The sequence below is a fragment of the Arachis hypogaea genome, chromosome 18 (assembly GCF_003086295.3).
Source record: "Arachis hypogaea cultivar Tifrunner chromosome 18, arahy.Tifrunner.gnm2.J5K5, whole genome shotgun sequence".
Classification (NCBI taxonomy): domain Eukaryota; kingdom Viridiplantae; phylum Streptophyta; class Magnoliopsida; order Fabales; family Fabaceae; genus Arachis; species Arachis hypogaea.
This window is the reverse complement of record NC_092053.1, coordinates 42,475,737-42,495,943: the sequence shown is the minus strand read 5'-3', so window position 1 is coordinate 42,495,943 and position 20,207 is coordinate 42,475,737. Positions and strand designations below refer to the sequence as shown.

Below are 20,207 nucleotides of genomic sequence, written 5' to 3'. Positions count from 1 at the left end.
CAAAATGCCACACATATGATAATATATAGGGTAAAGTATATTTTTTGTCCCTGATGTTTGGTAAAAGTTTCAAAAATACTCTTAAATTTTATTTTGTTTCAATTTTGTCTCAGAAGTTTTTGATTTGCATCAAATATACCCCCGACGGCTAAATTTTCAAAAAATTTAAGACCAATCTAACAATAATGCATGAAAATGATGCTTTATTTGCTTGTGTTGAGGTTTATTCTTATGAAATTGTTGTTGAATTAGTCTTGAATTTTTTGAAAAATTAGCCGCCAAGGGTATATTTGATGCAAATCGAAAACTTTTGAGACAAAATTGAAACAAAATAAAACTTAGGGTTATTTTTGAAACTTTTGTCAAACTTCAGGGACAAAAAGTATACTTTATCCTAATATATAATAAGCACAAGTTTTGCCTTGTTCAAGTCATTATACAAAACTAAAACTATGGCAACTATGAACAATCAAATTGGCCTTACAGTAATTGAAACAAGATGAGGACTTGGATAGATGGCTTTTGGCCGCCATTGATTCACTTTTTCTTCATACCTTTCTCATGTTCTATAAAACCCCTCTTTTCCTACCCCACAATAAATAAAATAAAACAAGGAGCTTTCTTCAATGGAAAAAGTATATTTAGATTTTTGGTGGTCTAAAATTTTCTATAAATCATGGCCATTAAATTTTTGAATCGACGACTAAAATTTAAAACTTTTATTAATAATATAATAATTATATTTATATTTAAATATTTTTACAAATACTTCTATTTTAAAATTATATTTTTGTCCTTTGTCCCCTCCTTTCATTTTTTCTCCATCACCCCTTCGCGACGTCGTTGAAAAATGGAGCACGACCACCACGAAGAGCCGCCGTCGTCGTCATCTTCTCGGGCTGCCTCTGCGTGTGCTGTCCTCGCCGTCGTTCATCCGCATCTTGCTGTCATCGAACCGCCGTCGTCGTCATCTTCACGGGCTGCCTCTGCGTGCGCCGTCCTCACCGTCGTTCATCCGCGTCTTGCAGTCATCGTCTATGGAGTCGTCAGGCTATCGCCGTTCGCCACTTCCAGTGTTGTCAAGAACGAGCGCGAGGGAGAGAGATCCGTCGCCGTCGACGCTGTTCACTAAAGGAGGAAGAACTGCGACGAGAAAGGAGAACAGGAGCCGTCGCGGTGGTCGCCGTCACCGCCGTTGGGTAGCAATGGTCAGATCCACCACTAATGGAGTCCACCAAAGCTTCTATCTGAAAAAATGTGAAAAGAAAAAAAAAAGATGAGAATATTTATGTAATTTACTATTTTATTTTTATAATTTTTTTTTCTAGACTATGAAGAATCTAAATATACTTTTCCATCTAAGACAAAGCCATAAAATAAATGTTCACTTTTTAATTTGAATATGGAAGAAAAAGTGGTGTTAGACTCGAATGTGGGGAATACAGGTACTTCACAGCCATGTGGTGTCAGTGAATAGAACTCAGACTATGCGAGTTCTTCCTTTTATAAAAAAATTGATAACAACAAATAACTCGGAGGGTCCGTTTTCTAGCTTCCGAAATTCATATTTGCCTAACCACAAGTCGGACCATGCGATTTATTAAGCAAAATTTTAAAATCAAACAACTCGCATGGTCCGATTTGTGTACTCTGAATTTTTTCAAATTTTTTACTCTGAATTTTTTTAACTTTTTAAACACAAATCAGACCCTCCAATTTGTGTACTCCTACAATTTTAAAAAATACCAAAAATTACCATATTAAAATATATCACTCATTTTATTTCCATATCAAAATTTTTTAGCCACAAATGTTGTCTCGCCACACTTGATTCCACTTATTAGATCCATCACTCTCCATTGGACCAAAAGTTATAAATGTTAGGACACTAACATTTATTGACAAGATAAAGTGCTAGCCATTAACAACGCACTTATTATTTTTTTTTTTTTCATTTTTGAGAATATTTAGTGTGCGCGGGCATGTGTTGTTTTTAATTTTAACACACAGAAGTCAGAACAAATAACACAATTATTGATGACTTATTTTTCCTGTGGTTCAAATTTTAAAAAATCGACATCTACTGCCATGTAATTTGTTCACGTTTTGCACAAATTTATGTTGTGCCCACTGCCAATAATACCACTTCTGAATGAAATTGATGAAAAGGTATATTGAACTTTTAGAAGGTTGATTTTTGACCTACCTTTTTTTTTCTCTATGATTTGGTTCATCATTGTCCTCCTCACAAGTACCATGAATGTTGCCTCTTTTAAGGCCAATTATGTAACGTTGTCTCTAAGGAAAAGGAAAAATAGGTCATGTAATTAATTGATGCTATGGTACATGGGGTGTGTTTAAAGTTCACACGTGACTTTTCCTATGAGACCACTTGAATACAATGCTTGTCTTGTGTTGGGGGAGCATAAGTGTCGTTATACAAGTTAAAAACTTAAAACTAATTTTACCTCATCTCTGAAATCTTAAAAAGATTCCATAGCTACAAGAATGTGCAACTCTTGGCCTTATTGCATTTAATATTAAGCAGAAAATGTTTGCATGCAAATTATGCACTATGAAGCTGTCCTCCATTAATAGCTTGTTATTCCTGTAAATTTTAGAATATTACTGTTAACGATATATATTTAAAACTTAAAAGATCTAAAATATTTTAGACTATTTCATAAAATACTTAAAGGTACGAAAATACTCTGAAAAATGTTGAAAGACAAGGTCTTAAAAAAGTCTTAGAACATTTTAAATAAATATAAATGTGTAAGCAGGGATGGATCCAAGTGTATTGGTATGGGGCAAGCGCCCCCACTACAATTTGAAATTTTTTTTAGTAATATATGATAATAATATTTATTTACCCCTATTAGATTATTAAATTTGACTCCATAATAATTTTTTACTCAACTTTTGGTACTTAATCGCCAATTTAAAAATTTTATATTAGATATTCATTAGAAATTTAGAATGATCAATTCTCATTTAAACGAAATTAGTGTTTTTTTTAAAAATCAACTCAAAATAATATTTGTTACGATGGGTAACCGGATATTAATGGGTTGGACAGTATTGGTCAGCCCTAACGTATGAGAAAGGAGGCCTGCAGATGGATTAACGATCCCCAGGCTCCGTCCGACCTGTTCGTGAGAGGTGAGGGGGGTGGTACCTGCAAAGACACTCCGATGCCGAAGTCAGCAAAGGGAGCAAAACAGGTCTAGAGAGTATTGGGCTTAGAGATACCTTAGGGATGTCAGTGTACTTATAGTGGTGAACCAATAACTACCGTTGAAGTAGTGCCACTTTTTTAGGGTGTTAACCGTCCCTTTATCTTAGGGAGGTTAAGATATGGCTCCTAGAAGTGGTTAGAGAGATTCTAGGGGCAATTACTCATTCAAACGAGTGTTTATCTGCCAGCTAACTCTCGTCCCCGACTTCTTTAGAGTAAGTCGTGGTAGGAACCGACTTCCTGGGAGGAAGGTGGGTGGAATGCGGGGCTCATCCTTTAGGATTGGGCCTTTTATTTAGACCTGGGCCTTATCATTGGGCCAGGGTATGAACAGTGCCCCTACTCGAGCCCAATTTTTTAAGACTTGGGTTCGAGTATTCTACTCGGGGTTGTAACCGACTTGTTGGGGGACCGACGTGATGGTCTAAAACCGACGTGACTTTTCGTGACCTTTTGGTTCTGACAGTTACATCTACTCAAACGTCGTGTCCGTTAGGGATGTGCGTAGGGATTGATGGTCTTGGTAACAGTGCATCTTTATTAATGACTGCCCCATTTTTACCATTGTGCCCCTAACGTACTTATAAATACCTTCCCTTTCTTTCCTTGTTTCGTTTCTGCGATTTTTCAAATTTTCTCTTCATCTGTTCGTGCTGCACTCTTGTGTTGGAAGGCTTTTACTTCCTCCAACCCTCATTTTCAGATAAAGGTTAGTTTTAGTTTTTTCTCCTTCTGTAACATGCTTTTCTATTTGCATGCCTTTATTTTGTAGATAGATAAGTTGGTTTGTAGACTTCTGTTTAGTTCCGTATTCCCTCCCTTTAGAGACCGTATTTTTTTATTTTCCTTTTCCTTTTCCTTTGTAGGTTTTCGTCACCTTTTCAAGAAAAGAAAGAAAATGGCTTCCGTAGATGTTCTTTCTCAGTGGGTTGATGTCACGGTCCTAGGGGAGGAACCTTCGGTCGATACTGAGTTTATCACCCATCTTCGTACTCGCCACAGAATTTGTACTTCTGAGGAGGACGAGCCGAAGTATGAGTTGGTAGTCCCGGGTCCAGAAGACTGGGTTTGCTTCGGGAGGGCCAATGAAGCGGCCCCTCATTTTTTCTTTATGTATGAGTGTAGGATCACCCGTTTGGGTGTTTTTCTTCCTTTTTCAAATTTTGAGATGTTTGTTTTGCGTCACTGCCGAGTTGCTCCCACTCAGCTTTACCCCAACTCTTGGGGTTTTTTGAAAATTTACCAATTCATCAGCCAGGCCTTGGAGTTCCCGACTTCTCTGAGGGTTTTCTTCTATCTCTTCCATATGACCAAGCCCTTCAGTGGGCTGAATAATAAGCAACAGTGGGTGTCTTTCCGAGCCATTCAAGGTCGGAGAGTTTTCACCCTTTTTGATGAGTCCTTTCATGATTTCAAAAACTATTTTTTCAAAGTTCAAGCAGTAGAGGGTCACCACCCCTTTTTCTTGGATGAGAGTGCTTCTCCTCGCTTTCCTCTATACTGGTTGGAGGCCTCCCCCTGTGAGAAATATGGTCTGGATGACCTAAATGAAGTGGAGGCGGCCGTTGTGGGGTTCCTCCGAGAAGTGTGGGGGAGGGCCCCATATCTGGACACTAAGAAATTCCTCCAGGGGTCTCCGACTTTTATCCAGGCGCAACTAGGTAGCTTTTGTTTTTCTAATTTTACTTTCGACTTGTGATTTCTTGTACCGACTTGTTTGATTTTTTGTTACTTTCTTGTTTTTGCAGAGATGGCGAAGAAGAATGCTCAGGAATCTTACCAGAGAGTCCAGGAGGCCAAACCAATGTCTCGGGCTAGGACTGGTGGCTCCAAGGCAGTTATCTCTCCTCCTCCTCCTCCTCGGAACGTTGGGACTCCTTCCCAGCCCATTGTGATTTTTTCTTCAGCTTTCTCTCAGCCACCCCCCTCCGCTCGACCTTCTCCTGAGTCCGAGAGGAGGAAGCGCAAGACTTTAGAGTCTGGCTCTTCTTTTGAGGGTGAGGTTAAGGCGGATGCCCTTGCATTCGTCCGAAAGTACATCTACCCCCATGCTCATATGAGAATGGATGATGTATCTGTTCGGAATCACCTTACCACTTTGGTTGAGGAGAGTCTCAGGGCGGCGGGTGTTTGTGGTAAATTCTTAGATATTTTTGAGAAGGCTCCTCTTAGCTCTTTGGGTTCAACCTCGAAGGTTGAGGAGCTGGAAGGAAGGCTTCTTGTATATCAAGAGCATGAGAGGGGGTTGAAGGAGGAGGTCGCCAAGCTGAGGGAGGAGAGAGATGGCCTTCGGGAGAGGGAGAGGAAGTTGCAAGCCCAATGCAACATGGAGGTGGGCTTGAGGGAAAACAGCGCAGGACAGCTACCAAAGTTTATTTGAAGATCTTGTGTCTGTAAAGAATGATTTGCTGAATTCTCGGAAGGCATACACCGAGTTGGAGGACTCTATTGCCGAGGCTACCGAGGAGGCTTGGAGGATCTTTAAGGAGCAAGTTGGAGTTATTGCTCCGGACTTGGATCTTTCTCTTTTGGATCCTGACAAAGTTGTCCTTGACGGTGCCATAGTTGATCCCCCTGCTCCCATGATCGTTTCCGAGTCAGAATTGAAGACTCGGGGGCAGAGGATCATTGAGTCCCCTCCTCACTCAAAGGACGCTCCGAGTTCTTCAGCAGTTCCTCCGACTTCTCCTTCGTCTCCAATGGATACCTCTCTCCCTGGTCCTGGTGGCACTCTTCCTGACTCTGGTGGTGGTGATCCGTCTACTCCTCTTTCGAAAAAGTAATTTGTTGGCTATTTGGGGGCCCGGCCTGTGGGTCCCCCTCTTTTTAAACTTTTATTTGTGTTTGGTGCTGTTTGAACAATTTGCTTCTGGCCTTATAAAGCCGTAAACAAAATATTTAAAATACCCTTTTTTAATAAGGGTTTAAGTTAAAAATAAATACCCTTTTTTTGGATAAGGGTTTAAGTTACCTTATGCGTGCATGCTTTTTTATAGTGATTTTTCAAATCCCCTTGATCTTTTCTGAAAAATCTTTTCTTTGGCTTGTCTGCTTTTCTGAACCTTTTTGTTTTAAGGATTTTTAGGACAGCTTTCTAACCTTTACCTGGGTTTTTTTTCGATCTCTTTTGTTTATTCCTCGTACTCAATTTTATTTTATTGAGTTTTTATGACTTAGGCTACTTTTGTGAGTCATTTTTATTTTACTCGGTTTCCCATCTCGACTTATGAGTCGGAATGTTTCGGAGTTTATCATGATCAACCTTTGTAACCTCTTTACACCGACTTGTACCTCGTCGTTTTATCCTGACGACCATCTAGGTCGGTTCATGGGATTTTCACATTTTGTCGAGTTTAAGTCGGCGCGTTTCGTCGAAAAAAAGAGAAAACAAAGAAGGAATTTATAAGAGATATTTGTAAGATGAAAAAGATCTTTATTAATCGGGGAGGTACCTTATTGCTACTAAGGGTTTTTGACAATCTATTTCCCTTAGCCTCTACTATGATGCCTCGTTAAAAACCCTTCTCCAGAAAAAATCCTTCTCCAGAAAAAACCCTTTGATTTTTGGGAAAAAATCATGAAGTTGGGAAAAGAGTACATCAGGGAGTAGAGTTCGCTTTTAACTGTAGTACCTTTTCATATTACAAGCATGCCACGACCTTGGTAACTCGGTTCCGTTCAGGTCGGTTACTTTATAATAACCTTTTCCTAAGACTTCATTGACTTTGTATGGTCCCTTCCAATTTGCAGCGAGTTTTCCTTCCCCTGATTTGTTGACTCCAATGTCGTTTCTGATCAAGACCAAGTCGTTCGGGGCGAATGCTCTTCGAATGACTTTTTTGTTGTACCTTCTAGTCATCCTTTGCTTCAACGCTGCTTCTCTTATCTGGGCTTTCTCTCGGACTTCGGGGAGCAAGTCGAGCTCCTCTTTGTGCCCCTGTACGTTTCCGATCTGGTCATGGAAAATTACTCTTGGGCTTTGTTCGCTGACTTCTATTGGTATCATGGCTTCTACGCCACAGACTAGTCGGAAGGGCGTTTCTCCAGTGGCGGACTGGGGGGTTGTCCTGTAAGCCCATAGCACTTGTGAGAGCTCTTCGGCCCAGGCTCCTTTTGCATCTTGTAATCTTTTCTTCAGCCCTGCCAGTATGACTTTGTTGGCTGCCTCGGCTTGCCCATTGGCTTGCGGGTGCTCCACCGAGGTGAACTGGTGTTTGATTTTCATACTGGCTACTAGGCTTCTAAAGGTAGAGTCGGTGAACTGGGTTCCATTATCTGTAGTAATGGAATAGGGTATCCCATATCTTGTGATGATATTTTTGTAGAGGAACCTCCGACTTCTTTGTGCGATGATGGTGGCCAATGGTTCTGCTTCTATCCATTTTGTGAAGTAGTCTATTCCCACGATCAGGTATTTGACTTGTCCTGGCGCCTGGGGAAAAGGACCTAACAAATCCATTCCCCATTTTGCAAAGGGCCATGGAGAAGTGATGCTGATGAGCTCCTCCGGGGGAGCCACGTGGAAATTTGCATGCATCTGGCATGGTTGACACTTTTTCACAAATTCGGTCGCATCTTTCTGCAAGGTCGGCCAGTAGAATCCAGCTCGGATCACTTTCCTAGCCAATGACCTTGCTCCGAGATGATTTCCGCAGATCCCACTATGGACTTCCTCTAACACCTCGGTGGTTTTTGAGGTCGGTACGCACTTTAACAATGGTGTTGATATCCCCCTCCTGTAGAGAATATTTTTCACCAAGGTGTAGTGTTGTGCTTCCCTCCGGATTTTCTTGGCCTCTTTTTCCTCTTTCGGGAGGATGTCGAATTTCATGTATTCGACCAAGGGGTTCATCCATCCGAGGCTTAATCCGACTACCTCAAGGACTTCTTGCTTGTCTTTTTCTTTTACTACGGAGGGTTCCTGGAGAGTTTCCTGGATCAGGCTTCTGTTATTCCCTCCTGGCTTGGTACTTGCTAACTTGGATAAGGCGTCTGCTCTGCTATTTAGATCCCGAGTTATGTGTTTGACCTCGGTTTCTGCAAAGCGCCCAAGGTGTTCCAGAGTTTTTTCCAAGTACCTCTTCATATTTGGGTCCTTTGCCTGATACTCTCCACTTATCTGGGAGGTCACCACTTGCGAGTCGCTGTATATCATCACCTTTGTGGCACCGACTTCTTCCGCCAGCTTCAATCCAGCAATCAAGGCTTCATACTCTGCCTAATTATTTGAAGCTGGGAATTCAAATTTGAGGAAAACCTCTATCTGGGTTCCTCTTTCATCCACCAATATTATGCCTGCGCCGCTTCCTGTTTTGTTTGAGGATCCATCTACATAGAGTTTCCATGTAGTTGGTTTTTCCTCTTGCTCTCCTGCGTATTCTGCAATGAAGTCGGTGAGGCACTGGGCTTTAATCACCGTCCGAGTTTCATACTTCAAGTTGAACTCGGAGAGTTCTATTGCCCATTGAACCATTCTCCCTGCAACATCCGTCTTTTGGAGGATTTGCTTCATGGGTTGGTTCGTGCGGACTCTTATTGTGTGAGCTTGAAAGTAAGGCCGTAGCCTTCGTGAGGCTACTACTAAGGAGTAGGCAAACTTTTCTAGTTTGTGGTACATTAGCTCAGGACCTTGTAGAACTTTACTGATGAAATATACTGGGTGCTGACCGGCCTCGTCTTCTCTTATCAGGGCCGATGAGACGGCCTTGTCTGCTACAGATAAGTATAGGACGAGGTCTTCTCCAGCTGTAGGTCGGGTCAGGATAGGAGGTTGGCTCAAGAATCTTTTGAACTCCTGGAACGCCTCCTCGCATTCAAGAGTCCATTCGAACTGACATCCCTTTCTCAATAAGGAGAACAGTGGAAGGGATTTTAGTGCTGATCCTGCCAAAAATCTGGAAAGGGCTGCAAGTCGGCCATTCAGTTGTTGGACCTCTCTTAAACAAGTCGGGCTTTTCATCTCCAGGATAGCTCTACACTTATCGGGATTTGCTTCGATCCCTCTTTGTGTCAGCATAAACCCTAGAAATTTTCCTGCTTCTACCGTGAAGGCACACTTTGCAGGATTTAATCTCATCCCGTGTAACCTTATGGTGTCAAAGACTCGTGAGAGATCTGACAAGAGGTCGACTTCTTTTTCGGTTTTCACCAGCATGTCGTCGACGTATACTTCCATTAGGCTTCCAAGGTGGGAGGCGAACACCTTATTCATCAACCTCTGGTATGTGGCTCCTGCATTTTTCAATCCAAATGGCATGACCACGTAGTAGAAGTTAGCTCTGGGCGTGATGAATGACGTCTTCTCTTGGTCCGGCTCATACATCGGGATTTGGTTATACCCCGAGTAGGCGTCCATGAACGACAAGTATTGATACCCCGAGCTGGAGTCTACTGGATAAGGGTCCTTGGGACAGGCCTTATTTAAGTCGATATAGTCGACACACATTCTCCATTTGCCATTTTGTTTTTTGACTAGCACTACATTGGCTAGCCATGTTGGGTACTTGACTTCTCTGATGAAACCGGCTTCCAGGAGCGTCTGTACTTGCTCTTCTACTATTAGGGCTCGTTCTGGGCCGAGCTTGCATCTTCTTTGTTGTACAGGTCGGGTCCCCGGGTAGACCGAAAGCTTGTGGGACATGAGCTCGGGGTCTATCCCAGCCCCCAGGCATGTCGGATGCCTTCCAGGCGAAGAGATCGGAGTTATCTCTTAGGAGCTTAGTCAACCCTTGTTTTAGAGTTTCCCCTAGGTTGGCTCCTATGTGAGTATTTTTCCCTTTTTCTTCGCCTACCTGTATCTCCTCGGTTTTTCCTCCCGGCTGTGGTCGCAGCTCTTCTCTGGCTCTTGCACCTCCGAGCTCTATTGTGTGGACTTCTCGGCCCTTTCTTCTCAGGTTTAGGCTTTCATTGTAGCATTTCCTTGCCAATTTCTGATCTCCTTTTACCGTTGCTATCCCCGCTGAGGTCGGGAATTTCATACAAAGGTGGGGAGTGGATACCACCGCTCCGAGTCGATTGAGGGTAGCTCTGCCGATTAAAGCATTGTATGCTGACCTTACATCGATGACTATGAAGTCTATACTCAGAGTTTTTGATTTTTCCCCTTTTCCAAAAGTGGTGTGGAGGGGCAAAAATCCCAGTGGCTTTATTGGCGTGTCACCTAATCCGTACAAGGTGTCGGGGTAGGCTCTTAATTCTTTTTCATCCAGCCCTAGTTTGTCGAAAGCGGGCTTGAAAAGAATGTCCGCTGAGCTTCCTTGGTCTACTAGGGTTCTATGGAGATGGGCATTTGCTAGGATCATAGTTATTACCACTGGATCATCGTGTCCAGGGATTATTCCTTGCCCATCTTCTTTTGTGAATGAAATGGTAGGAAGGTCGGATGACTCTCCTCCGACCTGATAGACTCTCTTGAGATGCCTTTTGCGAGAGGATTTGGTGAGTCCCCCTCCTGCGAACCCCCCTGAGATCATATGGATATGTCTCTCCGGAGTCTGCGGTGGTGGGTCTCTTCTATCCATATCATCTCGCTTTCTCTTCCCATGAGTGTCCGACCTTTCTATGAGATATCTGTCGAACCGACCTTCTCTAGCCAGCTTTTCTATCACATTTTTAAGGTCGTAGCAGTCGTTTGTGGAGTGACTATATACTTTATGGTACTCATAGTAATCGCTGCGGCTTTCCCCTTTTTTATTTTTAATGGGTCTGGGGGGTGGCAGCCTTTCAGTATTACAAATCTCTCTGTATACATCCACTATAGAGACCTTTAGAGGAGTATAAGAGTGATATTTCCTTGGTCTATCGAGACCGAGTTCTTCCTTCTTCTTGGTTTCCCTCTCCCTCTCCTTTATTGAGGGAGGGTGCCCAGGTCGGCAACTTAGGTCTCTTAGCTTAGCATTTTCCTCCATGTTGATGTACTTTTCGGCTCTTTCCTGCACATCGCTTAGGGAGGTGGGGTGTCTTTAGATATGGACTGTGAGAAGGGACCTTCTCTAAGCCCATTGACTAACCCCATTATGACTGCCTCTGTGGGCAGGTCTTGAATCTCTAAACATGCTTTGTTGAACCTTTTCATATAGGCTCGTAAGGATTCTCCGACCTCCTGCTTTATTCCCAGGAGGCTTGGCGCATGTTTCACTTTGTCTTTCTGGATAGAAAACCTCATCAAAAACTTCCTTGAGAGGTCTTCAAAACTGGTTACCGACCTCGGGGGGAGGCTGTCGAACCATTTCATCGCTGCTTTCGACAAGGTGGTCGGAAAAGCTTTGCAACGCGTTGCGTCGGAAGCATCAGCCAGATACATCCGACTTTTAAAGTTGCTCAAGTGATGTTTTGGATCTGTGGTTCCATCATAGAGGTCCATATCGGGGCTTTTAAAGTTTCTTGGAACCTTTGCCCTCATTATGTCCTCACTGAAAGGATCCTCCCCTCCTAGGGGCGACTCTTCTCTATCGTCACGGGAGTTCCGACCTCTGAGGGAGGATTCCAACTTTAAGAGTTTTTTCTCTAACTCTTTTCGTCGATCCATCTCCTCTCTTAGGTGTTTTTCTACCTCCCTTTGTCGCTCCCGTTCCTGTTCTAGTTGTTTCAAGCGACTTTGGTGGACATGAACTAATCCCATAAGTTCAGTTGCATGGGACTGTCCGTCCTTCTCTGATTCACGGCGTTCAGAGGAATTCACCTTTGGGGTTTTGACTCCGGAGGTGCCCTCTCTTTGTTGATCGTTGGTTTCCTGGCGGAGGGTTAGGTCCGCGTCGTTATTTCTGGTATCCAGATTCTCTTGTTCGGAATCTGTTTCTACATGACCCTCCTCAGGGGATCTGTCCGCCATCACTGGTTGATCCCTCGGGTCCCCGGCAATGGCGCCAATGTTACGATGGGTAACCGGATATTAATGGGCTGGACAGTATTGGTCGGCCCTAACGTATGAGAAAGGAGGCCTGCAGATGGATTGACGATCCCCAGGCTCCGTCCGACCTGTTCGTGAGAGGTGAGGGGGGTGGTACCTGCAAAGACACTCCGATGCCGAAGTCAGCAAAGGGAGCAAAACAGGTCTAGAGAGTATTGGGCTTAGAGATACCTGAGGGATGTCAGTGTACTTATAGTGGTGAACCAATAACCACCGTTGAAGTAGTGCCACTTTTTTAGGGTGTTAACCGTCCCTTTATCTTAGGGAGGTTAAGATATGGCTCCTAGAAGTGGTTAGAGAGATTCTAGGGGCAGTTACTCATTCAAACGAGTGTTTATCTGCCAGCTAACTCTCGTCCCCAACTTCTTTAGAGTAAGTCGTGGTAGGAACCGACTTCCTGGGAGGAAGGTGGGTGGAATGCGGGGCTCATCCTTTAGGATTGGGCCTTTTATTTAGACCTGGGCCTTATCATTGGGCCAGGATATGAACAATATTATTTATCTTCTCTTCAAATTAGCTTTAATTTTTGCATAGCAACTATATTAATTGAAAGAACTTTTTAAACTATGAATATCAATAAGAGTCAGCTTCTAATTGTGTTGGGAAGTGAATTTTTAAATAATTGTTTAGTAATAGATATGGAAAGAGAAATTTTGATGGTAGTGTTAAGAGAAAAATTACTTAATTTTTTAAAAATTCAAAACCTAAAAGAATAGAATTTTAAATTATATATTATTATTTAAATTACTATTTTAGTGTTTTAATTTATATATTAGATATTTTGAAGGCTAATCATATTTTACAATAACAAAATATAATCATAACAATAATCATGCTATATGTACATAAAAAATAATTATCTCTATAAAATATATATTAAAATATAAAATACACATTGAAAATAAGTTAAACAATATATGTATTTATACATAGATATATAGTGATTAATGGATAATTTAATATTTAATTTTTTATATACGTATTATTTTTATTATAAAAATTATTATCATGTTATATAAATTTTGCCCCCACTACCAAAATTTTCTGGATCCGTCACTGTGTGTAAAAGTAATTTAGGTAATCTAAAAGTATTTAGAAAAATATAGATATGCTAAATATTTCTAATAACAATTAATCTGGACCCATTAAATTTAATTCATAAAAAAAGTGAATGATTATATATAGGGTGAAAACCATTAATTTGATGTATATTTCCATGTACATTTAACAAACACTTATAGTGTTTTAGCCACTAAAACACCCTTTTTTTTTTGTCTCGAGACTGAACAAATCTAACTGTCAAAGTGTCGAATGTTGAAGCGTGTCCAAAGTTGTGACGCTAATATAATCTAATCAATAAAATTTCAAAATTCACATCATGAAGTTTATGCTACATTATCTCTAGTGCTCACATATTTCTCCACTTGAATAACCATCAACCTTACAAGGTGAAAAGAACATTTGTACATTCGATTTGCAGAAGATACATGATGAAGCATAAATCAACCCGATGAAATTAAAGAGGCTCCAATCCTTCTGAAAATTTTGCATCAATATACCAAAGGTGAAACTCCAAAGCAACATGCATTCCCTTAACCTGGCCCTTCAGTTTGGCTTCATTGTTCAAGTTCCTCATAAGGGAAAAACGATTGACAATAATTATTAATTAACCACACATAGCGCATTAGCATGAAGGCCATATATAAAGGAGATCTAACTCTCACACAACCTCATAGCATTTCACTTTAGTAAACAAGAAATTTCTGAAATGCCTACATCCAAAACTCTCCTATTTAGAACTTAACATGCTGGGGAGACCAAAGTGCATATCCGAATTTAAATTTAAATAGACTTTCATGACTGTCTCCATGACAAAACTATTATACCTTCTGGAAGGAAGAGCGTTGGAGAGTGAACTAAGTTGGCTGCTTTGCATGTTTTCCATTAACTGAACCACAGTCTTCAAATGTGCCATGCTGCATAATTGTAACTCAAAGACTTATCATATGCAAAATATTTTTATAATTTAGTCAAGCACACTGACAATAATAATTTAAAATAAAAAATTCTTTTCTCTCCAAATATGCAAGGCATATTTAGTCAAGCACAACAAGAATAATTAGCAATTTAGCACATCAGTGAAGCTCATAAAACCACACAAGCAACATTGTCAAAATACAATTTTGTATAATTGATTTTAGGTATAATTAATTCTAACATAACTGGTTTTTATGTCTGCTACTTCCTCTCAATGTAATTCTAACACAGTAAAAATTTTCACTTTGATCCAAATTGATTCTAGAGACAAGAATTTGATTCTAGTTGAGAAAAATCAAACATAGATTAAAAAGGAGGTTCCAATTTCTAAACATGTAAGTATAGCCAATCAGATAAGAGGAAGTTCTAACTTTTGCAATCCATTATCCATATATGCATCCAAAGATGATATCACCCGAGGAAGTTGCTCTAAAATCTGCAATTTGAAAAGCAAAACAACCAGCATTACACACACTAGAAACTTGTTTTTGCAGTCATCCACTACCCTGCATCAGATAAAAATGTGCACCTGCTCTGTATTCTTCATAGTAGAAACTTTTGCCATAAGGTTCTTGGGAAGCTTAGTGAGTTTGGCCTACAAGTGATCGAAGAAAGGAGTCATACATCTTATATTAACGATAATAATGTGAAAAATGTGTGCTCTCTAATTAGCTTATTTTTGCGGAAAAAAAGTGTTATATAAAAACTGCAACATCAAGTTGAGTCAGGCAATCTCAGCTCAACAGTGATGGCAGTGTTTTGTGGGATATGGGACTGGTGGGTTTGGGTGCATCCTACGTGACAAAAATGGTAAATGGATTCGGGGTTGCAATGGAAAATGTGTGGAGTTACAGGTACTTCATTCTGAGTTATTAGATATTTGATGTGAATTGAATTTAGATTGGGAGAATGGTCATCGGTCAATAGTGTGAGACTTATTGTCCCGAAGCTTTAAATATTTAATTTGCTCTGGTTTGAGAATGACCTTGTATCATATAGAGGCTTTCGGAATTAATAAAATTGTAGAAATCATTTCCAAGAGGTGGCTTGTTAGGTTTTGCCTTGTGGCTCACTTTGCAAGTTCTGCTGCAGATTTCATGGCAAGAAAGGGTGCTCATAGTGATATCCATTACAATGAATCTGTGCAGCCTTATGATGATGTACTTCCCTTGATTCAGAGGAACATGTTTGGGAACTTTATAGCCCCTAAGTTTCTTTGTTTTCTTCTTTTTATTTATTTATTTATTTTTTTGGTGTCAAAAGAAAAGAGAAGAAACACAGCCAGATTAGGCTCCACGAATACTTATGGACTAAATTAGCTAAACTACTCCACGGCTCTAACCACTCTGCTTGTTGCACCGAGCTTCTCACTGCATGCTTGGCCATAAAATCTGCAACTGCAGTAGCTGTCCTCTGCACTAATTTAACCTCTGCTGTCCAATTCCAAAGAAGAGTATCATGGATTTTCTGAATCAAATCCCTATCAGCTGCATTTTCATGAAATCTATGGGGTTGGGATGCTAGAAAATCATCCACATTGTCAGCCTGACAAATAATTTCCTGGCAACCGCACTCTCAGGTCAACACTAAGCCTCTCCAAATAGCAAAAAAACTCACACCGGGCCTTTTGATCCATCTTCGATTTACATCCTTAATGACACAGCCAAATCCAGGTAAGTTACTTCTCTCAACGCTAGCATCACAATTAATCTTGACTTTATTTCCAGTTTTCCCCAATCTCAATATACTCTATCAGTTTCCTTAATCAATTTCACTAAAATTATTTTATTTACTAATCTCCTCAGTTTTTCCCCCAATCCATTAACTTTACAAATGAAGCCCCCTACAGCCCTACTGTTCATCCAAAAATCAAGGCATAAAATAATACAAAACATACCGAAAAAAGAAAAAAAAAAAAAAAAACAAACGAAACTTGATGCAGGATATGGAATTTATAATGATAGTAACATTGTTGTCATCACGGCGAATTTGTGTTTGTGAGGGAGAGCGAGAGAGTACCTGAGCCGGAGAAGAGTTCTGCATGAGGTGGAGGAGGTTGGCAGAGGATTGAACCGCCTGAGAGATCTGCTCCGTCACCATAGCCTTTGCCGGAGCCTCTCTTGTGCCACTGCCGGCGGAGGCTGATCCCGCCGTCGACATCGATCGCCACAACCGCCCTCTTCTGTCGTTACTGATTGGGTTCTGTTGCCGTCGTTCCATTCTTCGGTTTTATTGATCTATGTAATTTTTTTTAACTTTTTACCGCTGATTAGAGTTACTTCTAAGTTAAAAGTTTGAAAGGTGAAATGTTTTATTTCGCTTTTGGCATAGCCTGGGCCTGGAAGCCCAACACAGAGAGAGAAACAAGCCTAAAACAAGCATTTAATATTTGACCAAAAAAAAAAAAAAAGCATTTAATAGAGTATGCCGAAAACAATTACCAAAAAAAAACAAGAGTATGCCAAAAACAAAAACGAATCTTATTGAGGATTAGGAATAGGGAGGTCAATGGGGTTGGGCGGGGGCGGGGGATGCCTCCCTGCTCCCCATTCCCGCCCCCAGAATTAATTCCCGTCCCCGCCCCATTCCCCGCCATGGGGGAATAATTGTCCCCATCCCCATTTCCCGCATTCTCCGCATTCCCCGCGGGGCTCCATTCCCCATCTCCCTAATTCATATGAAAATTATAATAAAAAAAAATCAAAAAACCAAAAAACAAACTACAAAATATTATTACAAACACACAAACATATCTTATCCAATATTATAAGTCCAGAAATATAATATAGCAAATCATAGTCCATAAAATAAAATCTTAAACAATAGGATTATGGTTTTTCAATGAGTGAAATTACTAAAAGAACTCCTATATTAGAAATAAAGTAAGGGTTATTAAGTAAGTTAAAAGATTCGGAGAATTATCAGGGATGGGGCGGGGATCCCCGCTCGGGTCCTCGCGCATGTCTCGGGGGAATTTCGCTCCCCATCCCCATCCCCACGGAGAAAATTCCCCACTATTGGGGCCCCATTCGGGGCGGTCTCCGCGGGGATCCCCACCTCCTGGGAATTTTTGACACCCCTAATTAGGAAGACTACACAAGCATGCCCACAAAAAAAAAAAAGAAGACTGCACTAGCAGATGTCAGAGGTATTCATCAAAAATCAATAAACTGATTAACCGGTTAAAAAACTTTAACCAAATTTTAAATAACTGGTTTTCTAAAATGGTTAATAAATTAAAATCAGTTTTAAAAAAAGCAGTTAACCGAATTGGTAAAAATTGGTTTATAAATTGGTTAACCAATTCAAAACCAATTTTAATGGTTTGAAATTATAAAGTTTATTTTTAATATAAATATGTTATAAATTTAAATTGGTTTTATAATAGGCAAAAAAAGCTAAATTAGTTTTTTAAGTATCAAAAATAGGTTTATAAGTTAAAATTAATTTTTTATAAAATCAATTTTTAAATGAAAAAATCGATTTTTACAGGAAAAACTAGTTTTAATGGGGAAAATGAAATTTTAGAAGAAAAATCGATTTTTAAATAAACAACCGATTATTTTTAAAATTGGTTTTTTATTTTTAAAACTAGTTTATTATTTTTATAACCAGTAATAAAGTTCTATTTAAAACCAGTTTGATTTACTAATCTAAACCAAATCAATTTATTACTTTTATAATTAGTTAATAATAAGTTTTTCTATTTAAAATCAGTTTGATTATTAACCTAAACCAAATTTTTGTTTAACTAAAATGAGGTTTAGTGTTTTGGTTTACTTTAACCATGTACACCCTTAGTAGTTGAGGCTTTAGTCAAAGTGGCAAATCATAGTGATACGAATTTTGTGGGACAAACTGAGAACTGTTATATGCTAATTGGTCCAATTACAAGAACAACAATTAAGAGAATGAAAAAAGATTTTGCAAATATGACTAAATCATTTGTTCAGGAGATGCATCAAGAATTGGCCAAGACAATGGTTAACGGTTATGAAAATCCACATGTCTTACTATTTATAAGTTACATTAAAGACTCTCGTTAGTCAAGTTGAATCAAATAGGCATCACTTTATTAGTATTTATTTTAAGACTTATTTAATGTTTATCTTATATTTATTTTATTTTGTTTATTTTAGGCCCAATTATGATTTGACCTATTTTTATTTTAGTAAATTTATGAGTTAGGGTTTTAAACTAAGAGGTATAAAAATCTTTAAAACATTGTAGCCACTTTTTTCTCTTAATTTTTGATGAATGAAAATTTTTTTGAGATTTTTTGTGAAACTTGGGTGTGAACAGAAGAGGTAGAGTGATTCTCTTAATTGTTGTGTCAGAAAATCAAATTAAGATAGAGGAGTCATTTTCTTTGATTTTCATTTTATCCTGAATTTCGTTTCGTACCACATAGTGCCCCTTAATATGTTGTACTTGGCTTTAAAGTTGGCAAGGTCAAGTAATGGATAGGAACCTTGAAGTGTCGGACATGTGAGTGTGTAGTGTGTGTGAATTTGTGATGTTCTAATACTTAGGATTGAGGATTGTCTATTTTATCTAATAAACAAAAAAATAAAAAGGACTACACCAGAGTCAAGCAACAACAACCAAGACTAAGTTAACCAGTAGCAGAGCTACCCTCCACCGATGTTTCCTTAACCAGGAGTGGTATCACAACTACTTGCCAAATACAAGGGACGATAGTTAATGGTACAATTTTTCATGAAGAAAGGTAGGTAGCAAATAGAATCGGACAAAAAACAGGGACAAAATCTTTTTTTTATACATGGCTAGCGGATGCAGAGACTCTAAATGCAACTTTGGGATCGGATGAAAACTCTATAGAATTAGCGAACTATTCTCATGAAAAGGAGGATCTGAGAGTAGCCCTTTCTAATAAAGCAGCTCACCGATTGTATTTTCCTATCGGCACGAGGATCGAAGAACCCCACTCATCTAACAGTGGTGGTGGAGTTGAAGAAACAATAGTAGCAGCAACAATCTACCTAGGCAAAATAATGAACTCCTTGAATTGCAACCTCTTTTTGTCTCCCCTCCGGTAAGAACGAAGTCGGAGGAAGCTGTGTGGAGTAGCCGTGTTGCAACACGCTATAGAGAGGTGAGTTAAAATTGGATAGAGACATCAGATAACTACCTAGAGAAGGCGGTATCATAGCTTGCATCCTATTTAAAGATGGTAGTCGTTAATATCACTGATTCATAGCAGTAGGTAACAATGAACACAACTAGAACAATTATTGGAAATAGATGATGACATTCATATTTTGCAAAGGGAACTCCCAAGTTTCAATCTGTGTAGTATGATAGAGTTGCTAGGCGAGGTTCAATTTTTTTAGGACTTAGCGAGGTTCAATTTTGATGTGCGTAATCTTATTGTTATTTGAACTGGGCTTTCTAGTCTTTCTCTTGACAAAAACATAAAAAGAAAAAACTGAAATTCTTTATCTTATTCTTTACACTATCAACTACAAATCAAATGAAGACTTAAATAATGTCCAAAAAACAGAGACTTAAATGTTTCTAATTTATATCCAAGATGAAATGTTCAAAACACATTTTCTTTTCCCAAATGTAGCGGTAGCTAAACAGGTCGAACCCACCAGGTCAAATAGCCAAAATCGCCAAAACCTCTAAAAAGGGTGGGTTGGGATGAGATTTTGAACCTACCAAATTTTAAAAATCCACCAAAATTACACCGCTAAAACCGCGGGCCAAGGCAGGGGACGAGCAGGCCTGGCGGGCTATCATCCTTTTTTTAAGGGATATTTCAGTAAATTTACATAGGTATAAATTGAAAATTAGGGTTTTTGCTTTACAAAAACAACACATCACACATGATGCCTTCTGCCTGATGATGCCATAGCCCACAGCCCCACACGGCCGCACCCCAGACCCCATAGCCACCCTTCGTCCCTTCCCTGACCTAGTGACCCTGACTCTTTGAGCTTCAGTAGCTTGGCTCCCTCCTCACTCGCTCCTCCCAGTTTCGGTGGCCTTTCCTCAGTC

General features: G+C 39.9%; 1 protein-coding gene across 2 annotated transcripts; it reads right to left on the bottom strand.

Annotated features, from left to right (window-relative positions):
- Nucleotides 1-13,460: 13,460 nt before the first annotated feature.
- LOC112772457 (tobamovirus multiplication protein 2B) lies at nucleotides 13,461-16,535 on the bottom strand. 2 transcript variants are annotated; one of them, XM_025817406.3, is made up of 5 exons: nucleotides 16,203-16,535; nucleotides 14,713-14,778; nucleotides 14,555-14,619; nucleotides 14,033-14,122; nucleotides 13,461-13,777 (listed from the first exon to the last, which is right to left on the bottom strand). In XM_025817406.3, the coding sequence occupies exons 1-5, from the start codon at nucleotides 16,401-16,403 to the stop codon at nucleotides 13,663-13,665; spliced, it is 537 nt and encodes a 178-aa protein (XP_025673191.1). In that variant the 5' UTR covers nucleotides 16,404-16,535; the 3' UTR covers nucleotides 13,461-13,662. The 2 variants fall into 2 exon arrangements, with proteins under 2 accessions (XP_025673191.1, XP_072081491.1); XM_072225390.1 differs by having other exon boundaries at nucleotides 13,461-13,760; nucleotides 16,203-16,438.
- Nucleotides 16,536-20,207: the final 3,672 nt, after the last annotated feature.

What these genes read in the sequence shown, in the direction of transcription:
- LOC112772457 (XM_025817406.3), bottom strand. Translation starts at nt 16,403, where the DNA reads ATGGAACGACGGCAACAGAACCCAATCAGTAACGACAGAAGAGGGCGG. An exon ending in ATGGATAATGGATTGCAAAA is followed by an intron (nt 14,123 to 14,554) that starts GTTAGAACTTCC and finishes ACAATTATGCAG; the next exon opens with CATGGCACATTTGAAGACTG. An exon ending in AACGCTCTTCCTTCCAGAAG is followed by an intron (nt 13,778 to 14,032) that starts GTATAATAGTTT and finishes TTCCCTTATGAG; the next exon opens with GAACTTGAACAATGAAGCCA.